This window comes from Nothoprocta perdicaria, unplaced genomic scaffold, assembly GCF_003342845.1.
Source record: "Nothoprocta perdicaria isolate Ctin4 unplaced genomic scaffold, notPer1 scaffold_140, whole genome shotgun sequence".
Classification (NCBI taxonomy): Eukaryota; Metazoa; Chordata; class Aves; order Tinamiformes; family Tinamidae; genus Nothoprocta; species Nothoprocta perdicaria.
This window is the reverse complement of record NW_020454539.1, coordinates 824,105-838,101: the sequence shown is the minus strand read 5'-3', so window position 1 is coordinate 838,101 and position 13,997 is coordinate 824,105. Positions and strand designations below refer to the sequence as shown.

At 49.5% G+C, this 13,997-nt stretch overlaps 1 protein-coding gene across 1 annotated transcript in view; it reads left to right on the top strand.

The window, feature by feature from the left end:
* The window catches only part of RP2 (RP2, ARL3 GTPase activating protein), a 20,372-nt gene extending 6,392 nt beyond the window's left edge, over positions 1-13,980 (top strand). Inside the window, exons 2-5 of the mRNA XM_026034271.1 lie at positions 7,067-7,732; positions 9,291-9,405; positions 10,834-10,919; positions 13,683-13,980. Coding sequence (XP_025890056.1) covers positions 7,067-7,732; positions 9,291-9,405; positions 10,834-10,919; positions 13,683-13,766 — 951 coding nt within the window. The 3' untranslated portion in view covers positions 13,767-13,980. The remainder of the gene's footprint in view (positions 1-7,066; positions 7,733-9,290; positions 9,406-10,833; positions 10,920-13,682) is intronic.
* Positions 13,981-13,997: the final 17 nt, after the last annotated feature.

Sequence of the window (13,997 nt, the reverse complement as noted above, 5' to 3'; positions counted from 1 at the left end):
CGCCCGCTTAGCCCCCTCGCCCGCTTAGCCCCCGCGCCGGCTTAACCCCCACGCGCGCTTAGCCCCCACGCGCGCACAGCCCCCGCGCGGGCTTTGCCGCGTGCCGTGGGGCTGCTGGCAGCCGCCCGTGGCAGCGGAGCTTCCCCGCTCCCCGGTCACCTCGTGCCGCGCGTGCTGGGGAGCGCTGGGAGCACTGGGAGCGCTCCCGCTGCGCGGAGCCTGATCCCTGCCCGGAACGGGACACGTAGGGCTGGGCTGCGCCTCCCGGGAGCCCTGGCACCCTCATCCTGCCCGTGTCCCGCGTGTCCTGCTGCCCGTGTCCCCCATGTCCCGCGTGTCCYGCTGCCCGTGTCCCGCTGGCGCGGGAGCAGGGGGAAATAGGGCAGCTGTAGCTGTTGCCTGTGGGGTGTTAGCCGCCCCCTCCCTGCCCCGCGCACTGGGCCCTCTTTTGAGGAAATGGAGACGAAAACGTGTGAACTCCTCTGGACACTTGGCTTGCTCGGCCTGTTCTTTGTATATGCTTGCTGGATGCTGCAGGGTTTCCTGTGAGGCTCCCCAGCGGATAGGGGTGGGAGGTGATGGAGAGGAGCGAGCGTGCGGCCCTGGGAGGCCGTTCCGTAGGGAATTGTCCCGTGCCAGGCGCTGACTCGTCGCCACATCCGCAGCTCGGGGAGCTCGGGGCTGTGGGAGCGAGGCCGGTTCCATGGAGCAAGGCCAGTTCCATGGCTCCGTGCGGCAAGGCGGGAGYGCTGGGCGCGGGAGCCCTCGGCCTGGGCGCCCGGCCCCTTCCCGTGCACCGCTCCGCGTGTCTGCCGCTGGCTCCCGGAACGGTGACAGGAGCGGAGCCCGGCTGCAGGAACGCTTCGTTCCGGGGATCAGATCCCTGATCTGCCCTAAATCGCTTCAGACTTCCCGACTGGGTTATCGCAGGGCAAAGAGCCTGTCTGCAGGGAGCAAGAAGCGTGTTGTGTGTCAAGTGCACAAGCACTTCCTCTTTCCATACATACAGTTTAAAAAGACACCCAGAAAGAAGAACTGGAGAGTTTGAGCTGTGCTGAGCTACAGAAGACACCAAGTTAGCTGCTTCGTGTTGAGATAACTGTTCTGGGGCTGCGTTTTACAAGTTTCAAACCAATTTCAGTTGCTTCTTGCAGCCTTACCTTTCAGTGGGCTTTCCAGCGTATTCCTGGTAGAATAAACCTGGAAAGTGGTGCTGAGGCATCGTAGTGCAAGGAATGCCAAGCACTTAGCACGCTGCGTTTCTCAACTGTAGTTTGTATAAAGTGATACTATGCCTGTTTTTTTAACAGAGTAGCTTTGGGTGTCACGTGGGGAGTACTCTGCTGCTCCTCTCTTGTTTCTCATTTCTGATGCATCAGAGATGCCATTTGCTGGAAAAATTGTGTTTGTGCACAAAGTAGATTCCGGTGAGTTGGAAAACTTGTGGAATTGAGACTGCAGTTTGTTCACCAAACAGGTGGGTCCGGATTACGAGCACTGAAAACCTCAACTCGTTGTTGGGCCATCGGCCTTGCTAGCAGCCTTCCAATGTCCATTTCTTGTAGCTTTTAGTGAAGTGTCAGTGCACCCTCAAAGCTTAGGTTTCTAGCTCCAGGCTCCTCCTCAGTGATGCATTTCTGGGTTTTTACCAATTGGCAGGTCTGGCTGCTTACAGATTCCAGTTATCTTGCTGCAGACTAATGCCGTGCTGGTGCTCTTAACTGTAGGTAAAGCAATATAGGCAAATGTGTGTGTGTGTGTGTGTGTATATATGTGTGTGTGTGTGTGTGTGTGAATGCTTGTCTGTTAGGGCTTTAAAGAGGTGACTTAGCTGACAGCTCTGCTGGATGAAGCTCAGAATTGAGCGGTTCCACTGATAATTCTGTTTATTCTGATATATCCTGGTTTGGAGGAAAACCGTAGTGGTGTTAGGGCTCTCATAAGTAAAGCACCATTCATATGGACTGTACTAATCATGTTCTGGCAGCAAAGGATTTTTCATAGTGTGACTGTCTATTAGTGTAGACCTGTCCAAGAAGTTATATGGCAAAATCCTTATGTCTTTGTGACTCTTGTAGAAAGCCTGGAAATGGACAGCATTTATATATATATTAAAAAAAACCCACAGAATATTACAATATGCTGCTAATTTTCATGAAATTAAGGAAGGTGTATGAAGGGACCCTTTCTGAGGAGACCTTTTTCTGTTCTCTCCATGAAGTCCTTTAAATGAGGACAAACGTGCTTCTAAGTTCGTTTAGAAGTGGTGAAATCCAGACTGCATCACCGTTCTGCCGGGAGCTCTATAATCTCTCGTGACCTTTGGTTTAAGAGAGTTGTGTGATGATCGCTGGTGGGGAGCAGAGGAGTCAAAGCCTCAGCTAATCCTCTAGAGCCGAGCAAGGAAAAGAAGTGTCCCCTTTCTTGCTTCCTTGGGAGCACAGAAGAGCAAGAAGAGCACAGCTTGTTGCAGAGGCTTTAGTGCTGCGTTAGCACCGCGTTGGAAACCTGTGTTAGCCCTGCACTGCATCCTGGAAACCCGTTGTGTTTTGGGAGAGCTGGGCTGTCACCAGCGAGAGCAGCGCTGTGGCGCCCAGCTCTCCGCAGCCTCTGGCTGGAATTCCCTCCCATCCCCTTCCCTCCTTCTTTGTGCCTAACTACCTCCCAGGGGACTAACTCCGCTTAAACTCAGGGCCAGAAAGACAACTAAAACACACAGACAGGAACTGGGCTTTTGCATCTTGTGGTGGCTGATAATAAACATGTGCTGTGCTCTCTGCAAGTGAGGATCTGCAAACAAACCTCTGCACCCTCTTTTGCTGTTCACGTGCTCAGGGAGGCAGGGTTACATAAATTATTAGAACTCTAATACTCTTTAAAGCTTAAAGGGACTTTCCTTCCGAGGCATTTCTTCTAAAAGGAAAAAATCGAGTAAGACTTTGCTGCAAATCTGTTATCTTGTAGTATCTTGTAATGGAGCYGCCTTAGTTGAATCTACYAGCTTGTAATGGAGCTGCCTTAGTTGACAGGAAGCATAGTAAGGTTGTATTTACAGTGATAACTGCGTGTTGTGGGGCAGACTGTGCAGCTGTGGTGGCTCCAGTCAAACAGAAGACAGGGTTTGAGCTTGTTCATGTATGTAATCTTTTGGTTCTTTACCTTACACTTAAGGGCTCTGATGGAATGGGCTGAGGGAGCATGGACACCGTGAACCGTCTRCATCTACTTGACTCATTATTTCAGATGAATGTAGAAAATGGTGAATTATTTTGTCCTTAAAGCTGACGCATCTCCCTTATACTTGCATCTGCAGCAGGAGAAATACACGGTGTTTCTTGAAATACAATATATCATTGTGTGAAACAGTTGATAGTTAGCTGACCACTCTGTTTAATATTAAACTGCTACAGGTGTGGTAGCTCTTGCTTTCTTCCTTCTCTTYCCCTGCTTGCAGTGTTGGCATTGGTTCGTTGCTCCAGGAGAGTGAGCTCAGCTGATTTTTATGGCTGTTGGTGCCCTGAGGGAGGGGAAGACTGTGCAAAGCTGAGACAAATGTAGGTTTGAGGTAAGCAGGTATGCAGAATCCAACATAGGGAAGCAGGATGCTGCAAGACAAAAACTGCGTGCCRGTGTCTGAGACGTGCACGTATTGCTCCTCTCTGCTCCTTTTACTGCTGGTTCAGGACCTAGAGATCTGCTAGAGGTGAGCAATTCAGTAGATGTTCTCCAGAAGATGTTGCAATTCGGTGCTGAAGGGCACCAATCCCACAGGTATGAATATGCACAAGTGCCTAGGCCTGGGAACACACTTTTCTTGCTTATTTCCTTTCTTGGCAGCTGCCTTAATGACAAAAAAGCCTTTTAAGTTTGTGTGCCTACCCTCTCTGCTGCTTTTAATGTCACTGTGTCAGGCAGCCAAGTCTTGTAGATCTTCAGGTGTATGTGAGTCTCTGAACTGACAACTAGTGGGATTTAGAGGAATGGGGAGTGACTTGGAAAATATTTAATAGAAAAGGCCCTTAGTGTCAGTGATTTAGGAGCCTTTAAAAAACTAACTATTCCCTCAGCAGGCTATAGACCCAAGCAGGTTGTGGAGAACGCTCATCCAGTAGGAACCGGCCGCGCATCGCTGTGTCTGCGGTGGCATGTCCTGGCTGACTAAGACTCCTTTCCTCGTGGACTAGTGGGAAAGTCTTGTTAGGACATGAACACATACCAAAAAGCACTGGAGAAGGTTTTGGGATCCTTGGTGCTTCTGGGGAGAGCTGCTGAAAATGCAGCGTTGCGGCCTGTGAGCTGTCCTGCCATGGGGAGCCTCCTGCCTACGTCGCAGTAAGCCTGGGGGACAGCAGCTGAGGGGACAGAGTTCATCTGCAACCTCGTGTCTGGCCGCTGACCACGTTGCAAGCCAAGCCTTTGTCCTAAGGAAGCCTAAAAGGCAGCTCCAGGCTTGGCTGAGCTCCAGGGAAGCCGCATGCGCTCCCGGTTGCCTTTGCGTCCCCGCTCGTGCTGTCGCTCCCCAGCCCTCTGTGACAGACAGAGCAGCAGCAGCAGCACTGTGAGTAACCAAAGACAGGGCTTGGGCAACTCTGATAAGGGAGAAGAGTGTTCTGCAGGTGGGAATTCCCTCTGAGCCAGCCCACCTGGTTGCACTGCAGTTACCTTGTGGAGTGGTTCCAGAACCTGCATGTAGGATTTCAGCCGGATTGCTCCAGCTCCTGAACTGTTCTTGTACCTATTGATGCAAAACTCTCGCCCTGGCTGCAAGCAGTAGAACTGCTAGAGATGCTGTCATCATTTGGATGTATACCAGAGTGGGGAAAAAGCAAAACACCCAAAACTTAAAGAATGTATGAAAGGCTGGTGGAGGTAAAAGTTTCTSTCTGCTGCAGTTGGGCAGATGTGACCTCAGAGTTTTCACAAGTTGTATCAGATTGTGAATGATAAGAAATGGAAGCGTTATCCTGATTTGATATTTGATATTTTTTTCCTTGCATTGCTGACCTGCCAGATGTGCAGAATTTTACAGCAAAAGCCACACCATGTGAGTGAGAAGACAATCTAAGTAGCTGTGGTTATGGTTTCTATGAGGCTATAGAGGTTGTCATCTCTCTGTTGCTKGTTTTTCCTCGCTTTTCCTTCTTTTCTTTTTTCCTGCTATGTTGCCAAGGCAGAACTTARGCAAACAGAATCAAGAGAGTGAAGGCAGATACAGTGGTTTGAATATTAACTGGTTGTTGATGGTTGTAGACTTGAGCTGTTAGGAATGAAACTCAGCGCTAAGCCTGTAGGCAGCAGTTGGATGGATCCCCCAGGCTCAGGCTGCTCTGCGCCTTGATGCTCCTTCCTCTAAGAGGTTCCCTCTTTTTTCAGGGGAAGTGAAGAGTTCCGACCCGCTGCAGCCCTAGGTGAGGTGCTGCGGTCGGTGTGACAGTCTCGTGGGGGGACAGAGTGCCGGGGTGCAGGGCCCTGGGTCCCCCGGCCTGCGAGGCCCTCTCGGGCTGCGAGCAAAGCCTTGGAAAGGAGAGCTGCAAGGAAACCAAAGGAAGCTGAGGGAGATTGGCCAACTGCCCAGGCTAGTGAACGAATTGGGAAGCAAGAGTTGCATCAGGTCGGACTGCTGAACTGCCGTGCCGCTTCCCGTGCTCCGGAGCAGAGCGGTGCAGGGGCCKGTGTGCCCGTTCCCAGCCTGGGGTGCCTGAAGCCCGGCACCTTCCCGGGTCTCCTCCCAAAGAGAAATGAGTGTTTTTCTGTATCGCGCTTCCGGGGCAGCGAGCCTGGCTCCCAAGCCTATAGCGCTTATACGCAGAAAAATGCCCAGGGAGAAGATGTACAAATTCAATAGTGTTTTTTATGTTTTCTGAACATTGTGAGGGTCCCCAGTGGATCAAATAATAACCCCATGACACCTGGTTAGGGCTCGAACCCTTTAGGACCTCGAGCGTGCGGCGGAGCCGCGTCTCGGCGCTGTGCCGCATCCCAGGGCTCTCCTGCCTCTCCCATCTGCCTTTCCCGGGTGTGTGCGGGGCTGCGGAGGCGGCTCCCGGGAAGCCACGGTCGCCCTCCCGCCTGGCGCTGCCGGGGTCGAGGCTCGGCAGCTGCCGTGGGCGCTCCTGCCTCGCCAGGGCAAGCACGTTGTCTGCAAAGCTTGCACGCAGGACAGAATCTGTCAAAAATCCCCCTTCTTATTTTATTGTTTCAAGGGTAAGCTCCTGTGCTTGTTGCTGGTCAACGTCCTTATGTGACTCTCTCTTCCTTGCTATAAACCACTTCTAAGTGTGAGCGCTGCCCAGCCTGGCTTTGTGGGTGCTCTCCAAGCCCGTGGTTTATCGCTGAGCAGAGACTTGCAGACTTACTGCTCAGGACACAAGCGCTCACAGGGGGCTGCTCTGGGGCCTGCACCTCGGTCTGCTCTCTGATCCCCTCCGTGTGCGAGGAGGAGGAGGAGGAGGGTTTCACAGGTGCTGCGGACTGTACTCACGGTGTGGGCGGCTCYGGAGCTCCCTGCTAGGCTGGACCTCCCATTTGGTTCCAGCAGGGATCTTGTGCCGAGCCACATCGGTATCTCTGAGGCTGGTACTCGGCATCGTACTCACATTTGTATATGGCATTTGTATGTATGTATAGGTACTGTAACTGTGTATTTGTGTATATGTGTATGGCATKCGTATATTTGTATATAAATTCATATTTGCATACGAGTGCTATTTTGATGAGTGTTCACGAGGGGGCAGCGTAGAACCCGCTCTCCCAACATCTTGGTGATGCTGCCTTTACTGCCCTCTTTTCCTCCTGGAGRAGAAACCGAGTCCCGTTTTGCCCGGTGTGTCTGGGAAGCTGAGCTCCAACTCCTGGCTGGGTCCTGGTACCGTGTGTTGCAGTAGAGGTTTCCCTGGATTTCGTTGCTCTGATTATTCTTCAAACAGTTTTCTGGCAGGCTCTCCTGTACAATTCTGTAATATATAATGCCATTAATGTAAGCAGATCAATGCTTATAATATTCCCTGTGTATAAAGCACACTTTCATTTGGGGTTTTCTTTTTGTTTTCCCCTCTTCCTCCTTTAGGTCGACCCCAAGGACTACACGTTMGCCGGACTTAAAGGCGAGACTGTGGGCCGCCTGCCTGGCAAGGTGGCAGGGCAGCAGTTTGTCATTCAGGACTGCGAGGACTGCAGCATCTACGTGTTCGACCATTCCGCCACCATCACCATTGACGACTGCACGAACTGCCAGCTCTTCCTGGGCCCCGTCAAGGGCAGCGTTTTCTTCCGCGACTGCAAGGACTGCCGCTGCGTGGTGGCCTGCCAGCAGTTCCGCAGCCGGGACTGCCGGCGGCTGGACGTGTTCCTGTGCTGCGCCACGCAGCCCATCATCGAGGCCTCCGCCGCCATGAGGTTCGCCTGCTTCCAGTACTACTACCCCGAGCTGGCGGCGCAGTTCCGCGACGCCGGCCTGAGCATCTTCAACAACACGTGGAGCAACATCCACGACTTCACGCCGCTTGCCGGCGAGAACAACTGGGGGCTCCTGCCCGAGAACGCGCCCGTCGAGGACTACGTTGCCCTGCCGAGCACGGAGGAGCTCAGYGGCGTGCGGGTGTGCACGGAGGCCGCGAGGAGCCTCGTGCCCGTGACGCGGGGCCGGCGGCACCGGCGCAGCGACGAGTCCTGCTTGGTGGTGTTCTTTGCCGGGGACTACACGACCGCCAACGCCAGGAAGTTGATCGATGAGGTGAGTGGCCTTGGCCTGGGTTTAGCTGCTTGGATTTCCTATCCAGCTTCCCTCTGGATAAACTTGGGGCTTGTTGTGGTGAACGTGCTGAGCTTCTGCACATCCACCAGCTACTCTAATCGACTGCCTTTTTTGTTTTTTTTTTTCTTTTTTCTTTTAAGCTTCAGTATAAGGTAAGAGAATGGAGCTAATTTGATTAAAAGAGTAATTTTAAAGCTGGCGTTTAATGATTGGTATGTATTTATAGTATATTTTTTCGAGCACCGCACACCAAAACTGTACTGCAGGAAGCATATTGTTGAGCCATGAACTTGGACAAAATGAAAATAAATGATCAGCAGTCCCTATAAAAGGAATGTAGCTATTTTACTCATTGGTTTATTGGCCCTGAAGTCRCAGCTAGCAAGGCAGTCTGGCCTGAGAGTCTTACGAATGTTAGCAGAGGCTGGGAGACTTTGAAGAATGATCTGCAAAATGTTGACCCCCTTGCCATCCAGTGCTGCAGTTCTCCTCTGATAGGGGCAACATCTGGAATATTTGGCAYGGTTGCTCTGCTGTCTTGGATTACCTGGGATAGCTGGTGGAGCTCCCCTGTTGGGCTGCGTTGGGGCTTTACTGAGGCTAGAATCCAGTGGGGCTGATCTCAACTCCGTGGGGAGAGGAGAGAAGACCAGGAATTAAGAGCTGCAGTCTCTGACAGAGGTACCCGCAGAAGCTGCTGATCCCGGTGTCGTGTTAAAYGGAGCAGCTGCCAGAGCTCCTTCCCTTGGATTTTTAACAACTCCTTGGGGAGAAGGGAAAAAAATGTCTAGTTGTTCCCCTCCAGTTTTTCCAGTGGAGCGSAGATACTAAAAAGTGTATGAGTGAAGGGAGATACCTGCGTCTCCCTTCACCTGTGTGGTGTCTTTTGTTTGTTTCTTAGGAAGGAAYAGTTACAGGAAAGAAGATACGGGACACAGTCCCTTGTACTCACTGCTCTTCAATGAATATGGGTTATGAAGACTCTTAACTAGCTAGTGAAGTGCTAGGGAAGCCTCTCCTGCTCTATAGRGTACAGCTGTAGTTCTGCCTTTTCCATGTGATTTTTGGTTTCCTCCTAGATTTGAAATAAAAGCTCTGTGTTTAAAAAAATCTTTTTTTTTTCATTTTTCAAAATAGAAAACCCCAGGCATGCATGGGTGAGTCTGATCTGGTGCTTGACTGAACTATTGCAGACTAATGAGAACTAACTGCCTGGCTCCAGATGCTGGGTGCTTTTAACTCCCACCAGCTTCAGCTTGTGAAGGATTGGGGATAAAAATRCAACCCTGGGCTATTGTATAAAAGAGAGAAAATATTCACATTTACTCGTCTAAGTGCAGTAGTACAGAGCAGAAAATCTGGATGAATGGAATGAAAATAAACAGAAGTGCAGAAAGGCAAATGATTTAAAATAAATAAAAAGGTGGTCTCATAGTTTTGTGTGTGCTCAAAATGGGTATATTCYAGTATAAACTGGATAATCAAACTATCTGCCATAGGAACATTTTTTTAACACGAATGCTTTATCTATTAACAGATGACTGGCAAAGACTTTCAGCTGGTACAGACAAAAGAAGTCTTAATGAAAGCAGAGGATGCTCAGAGAGTTTTCCAGCAACGTGCCTCAGAGTTCCTTCCCCTGCTTGAGAAAGGCAAGTCGGCGTATTATAGAATCACAGAATGGTTGAGGTGGGAAAGGACCCCTAGAGAYCATCYAGTCCAACCCCCTGCTCCAGCAGGGACACCCAGAGCAYGGGGCACAGGGCGGCATCCAGGCRGGTTTGGAGACCTCCAGGGAAGGAGACTCCACAACCTCCCTGGGCAGCCTGTKCCAGGGCTCTGGCACCCTCACAGGAAGGAAGTTCTTCCTCACATGSAGATGGAACTGCCYGTGTTGCAACTTACACCCATTGCCCCTTGTCCTGTCGCTGGCCACCACTGAGAAGAGCTTGGCCCCTTCCTCCCTGCATTATTACAGCATTCAGCTCTTTCCTTTCTCCACTACAAGCTAAGTGTCCATATCAGGGAAGTCCTGCAGGTGACAGGAGCGCGAGGGAGAAGTGTGTGTCCCAGGCACCTGGTGTAAAGGCAGCTGGGATGGACCTGGGGAGCTCTGCCCAGGGCTTGGCTGAAGTGGCTGCAGGAACGAGCTGCTCTCTGTGCACCGTGTGGCTCTGATCCCCCTCGCCTGGCTGCGCTGGGCACCCCGGGGCTCTGGCACTTGGGCATCTGTCCACGTGCTCAAAAGAGGCTCGTGGCTCTAGAGCTGAAATTTTTCCAGCTTTTCCTCGTGAACTACCTCGATGTTCAGTTTGCCTGTGTACTTGCTCAAGTAAATATACAGGAATGAAGATGTGAATAATGCAGGCAATGTTAAGTCCTTGTTTATAATTGCTGTCCTGTCAAAACACTTCAGAAGCTTTTTCTTTCATTCGAGTGCAGTCACTTTTTGTCTGTTCCTGTAGGAGCGCTGACATCTCTCCATCTGTTGCATGCTAAAGCCCAGCACGTGCTCCCAAACCTAGCAGCAACGTGCCGCTTTTCCACAGAGAAGGCTGGAGAGTCATTGTGAGAACAGGGCCGAAGTCCCTGTGCTCACGAGCGCGGCACGAGGGGCTGCTGTGGGGGCCCTTTCCCAGCTTCACAGCCGTGTGGCGGGAGCAGCGTGTTCAGAGCGAAAGCAGAGAAAGGGGATGTGGGAGGAGCGGGTGGGCGAGCAGCGGGGCCACCCAAGGCCTCGCCGGCCGCGCGGCTGCGTCCACGGGGCCCTCCACCCCGCAAGGACCTTGTGCCGTTGCCGCCGTCAGGAAGTGAAACTGGAAACGTGCCAGAGCCCCTGCAAAAAAAAAAAAAAAGAAAGAAAAAGAGGGTGGAATGGCAAATATTTTCTTTGGAGATAAGTGCTGCACTTCAGAGCAGTGGTTAAGTGTTTTTAATTCTTTACCCTGCGTTATGGCAGCTCGGGCAAAAAACACGAAATCCAACCTGCAAAAGTCGTAATTGCCTACGGGATGACAAATCCAAGGATTCAAAAATGACGCTTAAAAGTCGTATTCATTCTAACTGAAACTGTCTTTTAGGCCCAGTAGTTGCTTTGGAATTCAACGGAGATGGTGCTGTGGAGGAATGTCAAAGCACTGTGAAGAATGTTTTCAGTGGAACCGAGGTAAGTTGCTGTATTGTTACATGGGCAGGAAATGTCAAAGAACATATCACAGAATAGTTGAAGGTTGGAAGGGACCTCTAGAGATCATCTAGTTCAACCTATGTAGAATACTTCATGTTCAGGCTGTGGTTTGGGTGTACTGAATGCTCTTTTAAAATTCTGAATAGCAAAATGTAAATGTGCTCCTTTTTTTTTTAAATACTTAAAACTCACGTTCCCTTATAGGASATCAAAGAATTTCCCTGGAAAGTGAAAAGAATACTAAATCCCCATATCTATTGAAAAATAAAAATTTGCACTGAAAATTGCTGCCCTTTACGAGAGGGAAAAGCAAGTTGTACAATACAGCAGGACCAACTCTGATGAGAGCCTCATGCTCAAGTCTCCTTTCTAGTGTTCTAGTCTATTAGAGCCTGACAAAAGGGTGATGGGATTTACTTTTGCTATGGAGGATCCTGGAGGATTCCTTCTGAGGTAGACTGCTTCTCTCATCTGGAAGCTTGTTTTACTGTAACTTGCTTTTACTCCCTCTCCAAAGAGGTGGCATTCCTGATGCAGGAGAGTGATTAAACCCTTGGCTTCCAGAGAGCTGTTCAAAGAGACTAGCCCATAATTGTAACACGTAACAAGGAGCTGCTCGTTATCTTTCTATTCCCCTCGAAAGAGGGGAGTTAGTTCATCCAGCTTTTAAAAAAACAGCTCCCTTGTAAGAAGTCATCTCAAATGCAGCTGACACTTGTTTCTTTTTCTTCCTATTTGCTATTCAGTCAGCAAAGGGCTGTTGTGTAACAGGCCTTAATTTGGATCTCTGGATCTGGAGACTGCTTGGAACTACAACCTGGGGAGTCCTGTGATGATATTGATTCTTTCTTATGGCCCAAAAGTCATCACTGCAGGTCGTTATTACAAAAATGGCCTCTTTAAGCAGGAACCTACAGTGCCCTTTTTAGTGAGGTTATTTTTTCTTTATTTTTTTCAGTGAGCTTAGCAATTCACTAATCATTCTCCTTGAAATGAATTTCTCTATTCAAGTGCTGAACTGCTGCTGATTATTAGAACAAGCAGCATTTTATCCTTCTGCTAAAAGGAKTGGAATGTGGTGTTGTAACACTGAATACGGTAGACGTATTTAGAGAGTAAGAAACTTTGGACTTCCTCTTACCAGCAATTTCAGAAGTGCTCTGCAAAATGATGCACCTCATTATCATCTGCCCTTATCCGGCCATAGAGGAAAGAATCATGAGTATCTCTGATCAAGAAACAACTAAAGCTCTTTGGAAGACACTTACCCTGTAAAAATTTGTGAGATAATAATCTGATTTTGAGCAGGTCATTACATGTGCCTTTGAAGCCCCTGGTAGAAGTGGTTGACTCGATCAGTTAGTATGGCGGGGGTTAAAACGAGCTTGCACGATAGCAGAGGTGGAAAACTTCTTCAGCAGCTAATAGAGCAACAGCTTTTAATAGYAGTTAGTAGAGCAACAGCTTTTGGAGCTGCGTGGTAGAAACGGGCTGACTTGTGGGCTTCACACTTGAGTGGACTCTACATCTGCAGACTCTAGAGAGCTCTGCACTCCTTAGCCCTCTAGGTACCTTTCCTCTCAGTTCTCGTGTGTGTGTGTGTGTTATGACTATGGCACAAACCGATGGGACGCCAAGCAACTGCCGAAATACTTAGTAGATATTGTCAAGTCCCGTTGAACAGASGTCTGCCAAGCCTCCAAAGCATAGTCTGGGAAACTGTTTGCTTTGGGTTAACAACTTTTTTTTTTTTTTTTAATACCAAAACATTGCTGGATGGCAGGTTATTCATCTTCAAACAGGGCTTAAGCGAGCAGCCAGAACAGCCCTCCCGATTTGCATCTCTCGGGTGTTCTGAGCTAGGCCAGACAAGCAGTAATTGCGTGGGCTCGGTGATCTGCACTCGCTCCCTGCAGCAGTTCCAGTGCATTTGGAATAGCTCAGTTTGCTGCCAAACACCATGCAAAGAAAGTGAGTTYTGCATCTTGGGGGAAATTAAGCTATTCTGCCAGTCAAGGTTTGGTCAAGGGCAATGCTGGTGTGTTGAGGTTGTGAGCAGGGAGTTTCATGCTGCCTGCCATGTTGAGCTATTTGGGCCATGCACGAMGCATCCCCAGCTACTTTGCTGAGAGATTTCGGGATGATTTTCCAGTGCTTGGAACTTTTACAGAYGTCAGATCAATTCTGCAAAACACAAATGCAATCCATGTTATTTTAGAKAAGAAAAAAAGGCATGTAAGGAACGGGCAGCAGTAAACTTTGGGGAATGTAGTGGAAGTGAATCTTTGTTACAAGCTTTGCATTTCTGTTAAAGGAAAGCTTCGTGGTAGCTTGAAGTGGAATGTATGTATGTATGGTGGTTTATTTATTATTATTATTATTATTATTATTATTATTATTATTATTATTATTTTGGCTCTGGAAAGAGTTTGACTTTACCAAGCAAAATGTACCAGACTGGGTGGTAGCTGAAGCTGTGACCTCTTAATAGTCCAGCCTAAAACTTTTAATTGCTGTCAGGGGAAGGCAAGGTTCCTGCAGCCCCTGTGTCTGCTAAGACAAATCACAGTAACATTGGGGCTCAGAATTCCAGAATCGGCCTAAAACATGCCAGAAGGGAAGAGTTGTGGCTCTTGGGGAACACATGGAAGTAGAAAGAGTCATTGCTGGCTCTGAGCAAACCAAGGCTGCTTGACCTCGTCTATTAGCAATGCGTAACCATTGCCTTGTTCCATGAAACAGGTTTTTGTGTCGGAGAGCAAGGCAGCGGCGTCTCAAGACGTGGACAATTTCTACAACTTTGCTGACATGCAGATGGGCATGTGAAGTGTGACGGGGCGCGTGCGGCGCCTGGACGGCTCTCGCCTCGCACGTGGCCGTGGCACCGAGACGTTCTCTCCTTGGGTTTTGTATCGCTTCTGTATCCCTTTTATAAAAGGTACTGGCGACTTTAATACCGTATTACACGGGCTGCAGCAAATGGGATAGCTCCCATGGACATTGTGCAGTCCAACTCCAGAAGCTACGGAGGCTTTTTTTTTTTTTTTTTTTTTTTTT